Genomic DNA, 12755 nt, shown 5'->3' with positions numbered 1-12755 from the left:
GTTGCTCGACCGTTGCACCCTTCACGACATCCAATCGTTTCTGATTCAAAGATGGTGACTTGCAGATGTGGGAATGAAGCAACGAAGATCACTTCATGGACGGATCGTAACCCTGGAAGGCAATTTTGGAACTGTAAAAGATGTGGTTTCATTCGATGGTCTGATCCCCCTATGTGTGCTAGGGCATTGGTGGTGATTCCAGGTTTGATAAGATCAATGAATCGATTGGAGGAGAGGGTCGCCATTGTAACTGCAGAATTGTGGAACTACCAGCTGATGTTGTTTTGTTCATGGGTGTTTTTTTTGGTATTATTTTAATCTCTAAGTATCTTCTGAAGGTTTGGATGGTAATGGAGTTTTGGTTTTTGGTTTGTAACCATTGCAGGGTTTTTTTTTTATTTTAATCGGATAGGGGTTTTTTTGCTTTCAGTTTATGTAGGTGGTTTTGGAATTGGTGTTGTTGTATTTGGTTTATGTATCAGATTAATGTGTAATGCAGTGGTAATGGTAATGGTAATGGAATGTAGTTTGTTATAGTTCATTGTTCAATTTCTTGAATGTTTTTGAAATGTAATTGTTAAGTGTATTGTAATTGCATCTTGAAGATGGTTTTCATTTGCAATTGAAATGTACATTGTTATTAATTGATCTGTGAAGTGAAGGGTAGTACACAAAACATATTAATTCATCACCAAAAAGTGCATACACACCATTACATTCAAAGTTATAAAGTTCTTAACACAACCATGATCCAAAAAGTGCATACACACCATTACATGCAAAGTTTTCAAGTTCTTAACACATCTTCAAACAAGTACACATTACATAAGTTTCTAAATACCTACAACACCAACATCCTAATAACCACTAAAAAGTCAATTTTCAGCCTCCTCCAACTTCACCACTGCCTCCCTGCCCTTTACATGTTCTGGAATTGTGCCCTTTGTTATGACACTTTGAACAAGTGACTGCCAAATATTTCCTGCTCAATCTACCAGCTTGGCTGTTTGGCTCATCAACACCCCTTCTTCTCTTCTTCTTAGGCCTCCCAACCTACACATGTTGATATACTATAGTTAAAATTGAATTCATTCCATGTTCACATGTATACTATATATTTTGTGTACTTTAAATACAAACCTGTGTCTTATGTTTTGGTGGAAGTAAAGTGAATGGGCAGTCACTTTTAGGCCACATTGTACGTCCATTCAATGGATCAATTTTGTTGAAATACATGGCTTTCCATGTTGATAACCTATAGCAAGGATGGACCCATTCATCAACATGTGGGGCATTTTCACCATTTTCAATTTTGTCCCATATAGCACAAACAGCATGTCTACATGGGAAACCTGTAATCTCCCAAAACCTACAACTGCAACTGTGATCATTCAAATTTACCACATATTGGTCTTGCCATGTGCTTGCCACTTGGTACTTCCCTGCCCCATTGTATTTAGCCACATACTTTGATGCATCAGCCTTAATCTTTTCAAACAGTGTAGTTGCAGTAGGGGTTAGAAGTCCTTCACACTTATCTATTTCCTTTTGCACCACACATAACCTCTTCATGAGATACTCTCTAATATACTCTAAGCAAGTGATAATAGGTTTATCCCTACCTTCATCTAGCTTTGAATTGAATACCTCACAAAGGTTATTCAACAAACAATCAGTATGTGCCCTTCCTGAATAATATATATTAACAGAAGACAATTACACATATAGTAAACACACAAAAGGGAAGATTAACAATTCTCAATAAATTTCTAGAAACTTACCACTAAAGTGAGATTTAGCCCAAGTGTTTGCTGGGATCTTAGACACCCAAGCATGAGCCTCTGCATTGATCTTCTTCAACTCATCCATTGCTCTGTTAAAATGATTGACTGTTGTTGCTCTACCACACTCCCAAAGCTGGTCACTTAAGTCTTTTCCTTTCCATTGCTTCTTCATGTTTTCCTGGATATGCCTCAAACAGAACCTGTGTTCTGCACTAAGGAATACTTTCTCCATTGCTGGTATTATTCCCTAAACAAAAGTCAATGTAATCAACATTAGTTAACCAAATGTATTTAGTAATGGTAATAAAAAAGTTAGGTGGTACACACCTTTTGTCTATCTGAAATGAAGGTAAAGTTTGAATTTGGTCCCAGATCCAGATCTTCTCCTAACAGTTCCAAGAACCAGGTCCAGCTACTTGTTGATTCTGTCTCTACCACTGCATATGCTACAGGGTATATGCCATTGTTTGAGTCCAACCCTACAACAGTTAACACTTGCCCAGGGTAAGGGCCCTTCATGAAAGTACCATCCAGACCTAGAAAATCTCTTAATCCAGATTTGAATCCTAACTTCAATGCACCTAAACAGACATATATTCTTCTAAAAGTTCTTGTGGTAACAGACAGGGAGGTTTCTGGATACACATCAATCCGAACTGTTGTACCAGGATTAGTGTTGAGTAGCTCCAACACATAATCCCTCAAAAATCCATACTGTACTTGGTAGTCCCCACTAATGATACGCTCAACCATTGACTTTGCCCTAGCGACCTTTTGCAATGACATTCCTACCTCCAGTTTCTTGCACAACTCTTCGTGTAAAGCTTTCACTGGAATTTTAGGGTTACTCTGTATTTGTTGAACAATTAAGTTTGCTACGTATCTGGAAGTGCAAGCTTTAACCGCCCTTGTTTGCAAACATTTATGCTCATCCTGTACTGTTTTCACCAACCAATCCTGATTTTCATTAGCCCTCGATATTTGGACTGCCCATGGACATGTACCTTTATTGGCAATTACATCTTTACCCTTGCACTTTGCCCTACTTCTGGTTGAGGGCCCACCACTATCAACTCCTGTAGAAGGCTTACTTACAACACCTTTACATTTCACCCTAATCCGGATTTTGTCATTTTTGGCTAGGTATAAAGACCTCCTTGTTGCTACAGCATGTGAGTTCATGTAGTTTTTAACATCAACCTTGGTTTTGAAGACCTGACCAATCTGAAATGGTTTAACATGAACCTCTCCATGTGAGCATGTACTTGACTTACTCAACTCTTTTAGCAGTCTCTTCCTATCATCTTCATGAAATCCTGCAAATTGATAATCATCAGTGGCAATAACTTCCAACTCATTATCAAAGTCAACCACTCAAATCCCATCATCTTTTGAATGATTGTTCAAGATTCCATGTTCATCTACATCAACAGCATTATGGAATTCACTCATGTCTACATCTACATCAAATTGTATGTTAGACTCATCCACATTGTATTCATTGTCATCAGAATCATCTCCACTATCCTCAGAACCATGGCCACTCTCAGAGTAGAAAGCATCTCCACTATCATCACTCACCATACCCTCTAGATAATCCACTTCTGGTTGTTTTTCAAATGAAGTTTGAACATTAAACTCAGCATCATAATCAGCATAAAGTGAGTAATCCTCTACAAATGGTTCATAGTCATCAACTGTTGTAGTATTAGCTCCATTATCAGCTTGGCAGCTTGGTTCCTGTACATGGTAAGTTCCCAATTGTTCTTCAGTTTCAACTGCACTAGTGATCACTTCTTCTTGAGTTTCAATTTCATGATTCACCACTTCCTTTTGAATGACATGACTTTGTTTACATTGTGACCTTATAAATGGTAGAATACTCTTTGAGTAATCATGGCCTTCATCAACATCTAACACTTGTGACTGCTCATAATCAGGGTTCATAGACTTGTTTAGATCAAGCTTTCTACTACATGAGCCTGCTTCTCTCCTACAAGGTTTCTTTCTATTCATTTCAGGTGACACACTATCAGGCTCCAACTCTTCAATAACAACTTTAGAAGGAGACTTGTAATAACTACCTACCCTTGTCTGACCAGTTTCAATATACACCCTAATAAGTCTGTGTTTAGGGACATATGATACCATTTTAAGTACATCTTGATCATTACCTAAAGGCATTAAGCCATAGTCCAAAGGGTATTCAGGGATACAGAAATGGTAGTAAAGGGTTTGCTCAGTTTTGTACCCTAGTTCTCGAACCATGTCGTCAAGCTCATGAACTGAAAATAAATCAGTGTCAACATAATCTACATATGCTACAACACCATCAACGTATTTCCTTCCAGGTGCTTTGGTGAAGACACCACTGTAGTGTATCTTCAACGTGAAATAGTTCTCATAACCTTCTGTAAACACAAAAAAAAGAAAGAGTAAAATCAATGATTTCCTTACGTCAACACAATAGACCAAGAAAAAACAAGTTTTGTTGTAGTATTGTACCGTATGTTTTTCCTAAGTCCTCCACGGTTACAAATTTTTCTCGAAAACACCATATTGATAGCACCATTGCAATTTCTGCAGCTTAAAACCCTAAATCCCAATTTCTGTTCTTGCTTCTACGATGGGAATGAACCCGATGACTAAACCTGTAACTGGTTATCTTCTTGGGAGAGGGACGGGTAGTGATGTGCAAGCAAGTAATCATTTCATATTAAAGAGAGGAGGTTACAACTGAAATGACGAAATTACCCCTGCAATATTTTATTAAAAAATGAGTTAACGGTGAAATGCTAACGGAGTGAGCCGGAGGGACCATTTGTTAAAAGTTTTGAAACCACAGGGACCATCTGTGAGGTTTTTTAAACTTAGGGACTAAACTTGATATTTCTGGAAACCACAGGGACCATTTTTGAAGTTTTGTCTAAATTTAAAATGAAAAACTAATAAATTAACAAGTGGCAATACATTAATTAAAATGTCTAATATGGTGACACATGGCAAAAGAGTTACTCTTTTATTAGTATAGATATATATATGTGTGTGTGTGGCCATTGATTTTATATATATATATATATATATATATATATATATATATATATATATATATATGTGTGTGTGTGTGTGAGAGAGAGAGAGAGAAAGACGTAAATTATCTAAAAGGTAAATTACATTAATTGAATAAGGACAAATGTAATTGTTTTAAACTTAAGGGGATAAATATATAATTTCTAAAAACTGAATTTTTATAGAAATTAGACAGTTGGATAGATTGTAAAGTATTGAGCTAAATGAAAGGGTGAAAATGCAAAATAAGTAAAAATCACTTAAAGTTAAGCAATCTATGTGAAGCCAAAAAGTGAATAGTAGGAATCGAACCTACGATGATCCCGTGGAATGAAGCGGCGCAAGAAGTCATCTCACAACTAAACCAAATCAGATTTTTGTTTAAACTTGAATACGGTAATATATATTAACAATTTCATTACATAATTTCGCAAAATTCGGGCCCTATTTTTTCGGAGCCTTGTGCGGCTGCACACCTTACATACCCACAGGGTCGGCCCTGCCCACGAGCCTTGTTATCTTTTTACCTTTACAAGTTCGTCATTTATCATGTGGTTCTTAAATAAATCATTTTGTAAGCAATATAAATTAACAAATGAAAAGGGATTTGTGTTATTTTTGGGAATGCTTATAGATAATGGGATGCCAATAAAGGAAAATGCTATAATTCCTCATACTTTATACTTGTAGACCTCCATAAAAAGAATTTATAATAATACAACTAATGGATACTACAAACAATCAAACATGTCAACATGTCAAGTAGATGAAGGAATGTTCAACGAATAGACAATTGTTATATATTTACAAGAATCTACTCGTAAGTTTCGACTGTTATAAATTTCTTTAAAATCTTAATCAAACTTCATGTATGATTCCTTCGACTGGGTGGGCTATTAAATTCTTTCCCACCTCAGCTTGTCTTTACTATGTCTTTTCTTATGTTGCTAAACGACGTCAACCACGCCTTGTTGATAGGTATTCGCCTTGATATATGGAACTCACATGATTGAGCCTCCTTTGTGTATTGTTAGTTGGTAGTTTATGCTTATGTACCAGATGTTTCTTGATGCCCTTTCACTTTGATAGTTATTTTGTATATTTTCTCTCATAAATCACGCTTTTTACCTATGTTGTCCAACTTTGTGCCCCTTCGGCCCTTTACTTGTGTTTGGATTTTCAACTCATTGAATCTCCATTTTGTATTACATGTAGAACACTATATTGGCTTTGTTTTATCAGCCCATATTGATTGTCATAATGCAGGCTCATCCTTCATCTAAAATGCACATAGTAAAGTAGACATAATAGGAAAAGCTTGTGTAACGTCCCAATTTTCACGATAAAATTTTCATTTAATTATCAAAAGCAAATGTGCCAATTTCATTATCAAAGATTGAATAAAAAAACATTTGTTTCAAAACATTATACAACATATCAACATAATAAACATAGTGTGGAATTCCCATACCATATCCAAGGATGTCATGCAATCACATCGTGCTCTTCACCTTGCTATCGAAACAACCTGCGATATTTAAACTTAAAATAATAAGCACAAAGTTTAATGAGTTCCCCAAATACCACATAGTATATAATAACATGCCAAACCCAACAAGCATATAGCGGGCCCAGTCCAACGAGTTCAACTCAATAAACATATAAGTGGTCATAGCCCAACAAGCATAAAATCGGGCCTAACCCAATAATCATAACATCACACCATCAAGAGTCACAAATACAACAAGCATAACCTGGCACTTAAGTGGTTTTAGGATAATCACCTAAAACCCATAGTTGAATCTAAATATCTGAAGTCTCATAGAATCAAATACACATACTGCCTAAACCAAACACAAGTTGAACCTCAGTCTACAGCTCAAAACCTCCAAGATTGAGCAAAAGTCAAATTGGTCAAAAAGTCAACAGACACTGGTTAAAGTCAACAGTTAACCCTTACTGACCATCACGATGTGGCCAGACCCTGGTCGTCGCAAGGCCTTCGACGCGTCATGGTTGATGTTCCAAATAAATTAATCTATTAAGCTCTTAACCCTTATCTTCAAACTCCAAAGCTCAGATCTTGTAACAACGTAAATTTTAAAACCAATTTTTTCATTTTTGTAAACATCAAAAACCATCGTTTAATATTCCAAATTCAAATGTGAACAATATTATCATAACGAAATACATCCCATGATCATAAAAACAGTTTCTCCGTGAGTGTGTACAATCACGTCGGCGCCTTCCCACGGTCCTCGCTAGTACCTGAAACACATAACACAACAACTGTAAGCATAATTGCTTAGTGAGTTCCCCAAAATACAACCTACGCACATACGCCTTTCCAGGCCCTGACCTTCCGGTCCATGTGTCTCAGGGGACTTCCGTCCCGACTAGGTAAACCTTCCGGTCCTACCCACGTCAACCTTACGGTCCACATCGCAACGCCTTCCGGCCCATAATATAATGCCTTTCGGCCCATATCAAGCACATCATACATGGCACATATAACGAATAACTTATCACACATAACACATATATCTCATAGTATATCCGACCTTCCGGTCACACAGACAAACCCTTCCGGGTACAGTATAGTGAGAAAACTCACCTTGTGGAAAGTCTAAGATCTCGTGTCCTCGCTATCACTGAATCCAAACGACGGCTCAGCCTCGCCTAAACATAAAAATATCATTTATTACACAAAGACTTCCACCACTAAAACTTTACCCTTATCATCATTCCTCAGGGGGGTAAAAGACCATTTTACCCTTCCTTGACCTAAAGTCCTTATGTTGACCAAAACCCTAAAAGTCAACAAAAGTCAACCCTGAGAGTACGCTGGGCGTACTGCTAGATGTACGCGGGGCGTACATCGCCAACCCCCCCCCCCCTTGGATCGGGGTTTCCACCCAGTACGCTGCGCGTACTGGAAGTTACGCCCAGCGTAACCACCAGAATCAGCCACCCTCCATTTCTGGTCTTAATCGGTTAAGCCATTACTACAACTTCTAGATTCGACTCTTTTAGTGTGTCTAAACCCATAAAGTCGAGACCTTTAAGCCTTGGCATGGCTGTAAAGGCTCCAACATCACATAACAACCTTTTATTCAAACTTAAGGACCTAGATCTCATGCATGGTGCAATACCCACGTCCAAGATGCCATTTTTATGAGTCTACAACTCCAATAGATCAGAAATATGAAGTATCTAAGCTTATGGAGGCCATTTGCACAAAAAGTCTCCACCTTTGGGACTTAAACCCTAGAAAATGACATCTTAAGCATATAACATGAACCAAGTGACAAGATCCCAACTTTTTACCTGAAAATGAAGCTTTAACCCTTGCAAAGCTCAGATCTACACTTGAGCACCACTTCTAGCCTCTCCAACAAGCTCTTCTTCTCCTTTGCAACCTTGGAATGGCACCACCAAGCTTAGAATACACACACAATGGCCAAAGAACGAACGTACACTCTTTTTAGGGTTTCACTCTGAGGGATGGTGGCTGAGAAGTCCAGCCACACATTCCTTTTATAGCCCCTCCAAAGGAAATTAGGGTTTGGATCTGAATGAGTTACGCCGGGCGTAACCTTGGGTACGCCCCGCGTACCTGAGGGGGAACGCGTCCAAATAAGGTGCGCGAGTACGCGCAGCGTACACCTTGTACGCCCAGCGTACTCGCCTACCATGAAAACCCTAAATTATCAACTTAACCAAGATGCAAGGCCAAAAGAAGAATACTTGGATTTCGGGTTGTTACAGATCTTGATCGACTCAATCCATAAGTGGATAAAGTTGCCAACTTTATCCATTCCTAAACCTAGGGCTAGCCCAATGCATGGATGAGTTGGGTTATGGCTCAAGGCAGCAAAATAACAAGTCCATCAATTTGGTCCAATTCCTAATATTGTATATATAACTTTGGCCCTAAGTCTAATCATATAAATGGTCCAGTAGTGATTACATGTGTTTGAGGAATGGGTAGCATTAGGAAACAAATCGTAATCTCAAGCATGAGGATCGAAGCACCTCAAGAAGCCAATCGAACTTTTAGAAAAATGCATTCCTGAGGTCAAGGATCACAACGCTTGTAATCTGATAGGTTTTATGCAAAACGTTAAACTCTTAAGTGTGCATGCAACCCTTATAAGATCTATGTTTTCACTATTCAACCTATAATTATGAACATCAAAAGGAAACCCTAAGAAACCTAGGCTATTTTTGAAAAATACCAAATAGGGTTAAGAATTACATACCTTGATTGTTATTGTAGTAAATAACAAAGAAACCTTCTTGTTGATCCTTTGGAAGCAAGCACCACAAATGTCGTGCCTCTAATAGAATCACATCCAACATAAGCAAGAGGATGAGAGGAGAAGGATGTGATAATTTCAGCCAGAGCTTCTCAAGGTAAGGAGTGTCGAATTTGTGAAGGCTATGACCCTTTATATAGTTGAGGTAGCTTGGTGTCAAAACTAGGGTTTAAGGAGGAAACCCTAAAGCCCTTTGCTTGGTAACCAAGCAACCCATTCCCCTTATACAAAGGGCTTGGACGAAAACTCCTTGGGCTTGCCCAAGTGTTTTTCGTCCACCTCATCCAATGAGGTGCTTGGACTTCTTTCCTCAACTTTCAATAAATAACCAAACATACCCTGCACTTTTAATTAATCCAACTAATCCCAAAATTAATTCCAATTAATTTTTGGTTAATTATTATTTAATTAATATGATTTCTAATTGATATATTATTTTCATAATATATTAATAAATCAATTATTTCAATCTACTATTCAAACAATAAATCAACATCTCTCTCTCTCTCTCTCTCTAAAATCATCTTGTCCATTTGTTAGTTTTAAGGGCAACCCAAAAGGATTGTGCTACTATCAATTCAAGTTTATACCAATTATAGTTATTGGCTTAGACACCTAATCCAACAGTCTCCAAATTGGATAAGTCTAATAAATATAATTGCCAGTATAACTTCTAAACCAATCAACAAATTGTAGCTTCCAAAAGTCATTGTCGAACTATGACCTAATCAGTTACGTGTCCTAAGATAAGTGATCATACAATCCTCTGTTCTGAAAGATATCAATCGTACATAAGACATGGAACATAATCAATCTCATTGTCCAATACTTTGTTTCCTGATTTATGATTTATATAGACATAGAACTTCTAATCGAACACATCAATTTAGTCCTAAACGGGCCCGACACTATAAGTCAACACCAAATCACTGAAGGGCCCAAAGATATCACTTTTCCCGTTAAGGAAAAAGGTCACTATTTACTCATCAAATCATACACAACAATACGTTTTATAACATTAAGTTATTGATGTGTTTACGTATCATCAATGCACAACTGGCTTGTAAACTACAACTCATATATCTCTGTTTCAAGATTATAAGATATTATCGTCTCAAAATTACTCGTGAAAAAATCCATGAAGTAATTCTCTGAACGTGGGTTAATCCAATACTTAAATCTCAATTTCAAAGTACTCCTGAATATTGCAACAATATTGTAACATCTGGAATTCAAAAGGTCAATAAAGGAAAGAAAAAAAACCCAAGTCAAGAGGTCTACTCGTCGAGTCCAGGGAGGAACTCGACGAGTAGGAGCGCGGTTTGGGTCGCGGGCTAAGTGACCTACTCGACGAGTCGGTGGACCGACTCGTCGAGTTGGCTACGGTTTGGGAAACCTAAATTCGAGCCTTGTAACCTATTTAAAGAGCATGAGGCCTCTCACTCAGCCCCTTACTACCCCCCTCAAGTCCATAAACGAAACGCTAGCCACCCAGCTCCATTTCTCGAGCATTGTGAAGCTAAAGGTTGTTTTGTGGTGCATATCTTGGAAGATTGGAAGCAAAGAACAAGGATGAGAGTTTAGATCCAACATCTATTTTAGTCTGGCAGCTAATGGAAGGTAACAAGTTGTTACCTTGAGCATTCATTTGATAGATCCCTTCATCTTGAGCTTCATGGCCTTTTCTAGCACATTTGTGGCTAGTGCTTGCATAGAGCACGATCTAAAGTTTGCAACTTCATATTTGGACTCTCCAAGGTCCCTAATGCATTAAAGTCTCAAGCTTTTGAGGCTTGAAGCCCTCCTCCACAGCAAAACCCTTCCTTGTAGCTTAGTTTTGGCTTTTGGGAATTATTCATACATAAAGGTTGCAACTTTACGTGGAAAGCATGCTCTAGAAGGTTGGATCTACCTTTGGGAGAAGCTGTTTGGCTTGGAAATTGTCTTAATAGAGTTGTATCTTAGGGGACTCGACAAGTTGTTCTTTGGACTAGGTGAGTCGGGTCTTGGTTTCCCTAATATTCCTGTTTTAGTGTGAGGTAGTTGGATCTAGATGAGGACTCATCCGTTTGGGTTCATTATGGACTTGAAGATCATCGTACTCCATGAGTTCAAGGATCGAACTCGGCGAGTTTAAGGCAGTATCCCTAACTTATGAAGAGGGACTCGACGAGTTCAAAGGTGAACTCTGCGAGTAAGTTGAATAAGGATCTCGACGTGTTTGGAGGTGAACTCGACGATGTAACATCCCGAAATATCAAGAGTAGAGTTGAAGGGCTAAAAGAGTAAATTGGGAAAGAGCGACTCGGCGAGTCCATGGGTGGACTCGGCGAGTAGAGTCGCGACTTGGTCGCGTGTCAAGTGGCCGACTCGGCGAGTCAGTGGATTGGACTCGGCGAGTAGGCGCTGAGTGGAGAAAACCCTAAATCCGGAGGTTGAGCCCTATATAAAGAACATTATGTTTCCTCCCCAGCCTCCTTATCATCCCTTGAGTTCCAGAAACCCTAATTTCGTGAGGAAACCCCATTGTTGAGTGAATTGGAGCTTGGAGAGGTGGTTGTTGAAGAGATCTTGAAGGAAAAGAGACTTGGATCAAAGGGCTTTGCAAGGATTCGGGTTAATCTTCTCTTGGAGCTTCCTTTTGAGGTATCATTTCATTGTTTGAGCTGCTATTGTCTAGATTCTTCATTTTGGGGGTGTTAGAGATCATATCTTTTGGTGTTTTGGAGTTTAAAGGTTAGATCTGAGGTTGCTACCTCAGATATGGAATGGAGAAGGGTTGGAATGCCTGAAAGTCCCTGTGTTTGAGTGTGTAGTGAAGCTATCATGTCCCAAACCCTAGCCCTAAAGTGTAAAAGGCCTAGATCTCTTTGGATTCACGTAAAGTTTGCCACTTTACGTGATGGATGGGCTGTAGGAGGCTAGATATATGTTTTGGATCAATTGCATGGCCTGGAATGCTTCTGTATGGATTCAGACCGGTGGTACTCGGTGAGTCACATGGGTGGACTCGACGAGTTGCTTGAAGATGAGCTGGAACTCAACGAGTTGGAAGCACAACTCGTCGAGTTGGATGTAGATGGCCTGGAACTCGATGAGTTGGAAGAATAACTCGGCGAGTAGGTTGAAGATAGCCTTAGGCTCGACGAGTCTGTTCTTGTACTCGGCGAGTCTTGTCGAAGAGTCCCAAACTTTTCTGGTTGAGCCGTGAATCGGTGAGTTAAGGGATGACTCGGTGAGTTGTGTGAGTGTGGACTCAGAGTTGTTGGACTCGGCGAGTCTCGGGGTGACTCGGCGAGTGGGGTCGCGGGTTGAAGGAATGCTGAGCATGGGGACTCGGCGAGTCATCGGGTTGACTCGACGAGTAGAGTCAGTCAGGGGTTGACTTTGACCTTGTCCTTGACCAAGGGTTGACCAGTGGTTTCCAGGGGCATTTTAGTAATTGTTGTATATTGTTTTGAGTTCAGTGCCTTGGTGATTGTCCGGTGGTGGAGATCGTATCAGTGATCGGAGCAGCTTGGGTTATCTATTCAGTCGGCAGTATCGAGGTGAGTTATCCTCACTATATCAACAGGGTCTACGG

General features: G+C 39.1%; 2 protein-coding genes across 2 annotated transcripts; both read right to left on the bottom strand.

Moving 5' to 3' along the window:
* Nucleotides 1-780: 780 nt before the first annotated feature.
* On the bottom strand, nucleotides 781-1947 carry LOC145063248 (uncharacterized). Its single transcript, XM_079010842.1, has 3 exons — nucleotides 1782-1947; nucleotides 1141-1688; nucleotides 781-1053 (listed from the first exon to the last, which is right to left on the bottom strand). The coding sequence occupies exons 1-3, from the start codon at nucleotides 1867-1869 to the stop codon at nucleotides 883-885; spliced, it is 807 nt and encodes a 268-aa protein (XP_078866968.1). The 5' UTR covers nucleotides 1870-1947; the 3' UTR covers nucleotides 781-882.
* A 149-nt stretch (nucleotides 1948-2096) lies between these two features.
* On the bottom strand, nucleotides 2097-2966 carry LOC145063762 (uncharacterized). Its single transcript, XM_079011348.1, has one exon. The coding sequence runs from the start codon at nucleotides 2964-2966 to the stop codon at nucleotides 2097-2099; it is 870 nt and encodes a 289-aa protein (XP_078867474.1).
* Between the last annotated feature and the right edge of the window lie 9789 nt (nucleotides 2967-12755).

The sequence above is a fragment of the Lactuca serriola genome, chromosome 7 (genome assembly GCF_051521515.1).
Source record: "Lactuca serriola cultivar US96UC23 chromosome 7, Lser_US96UC23_V15, whole genome shotgun sequence".
In the NCBI taxonomy this organism is placed as follows: Eukaryota; Viridiplantae; Streptophyta; class Magnoliopsida; order Asterales; family Asteraceae; genus Lactuca; species Lactuca serriola.
This window is presented reverse-complemented; position numbering and strand designations above follow the sequence as displayed.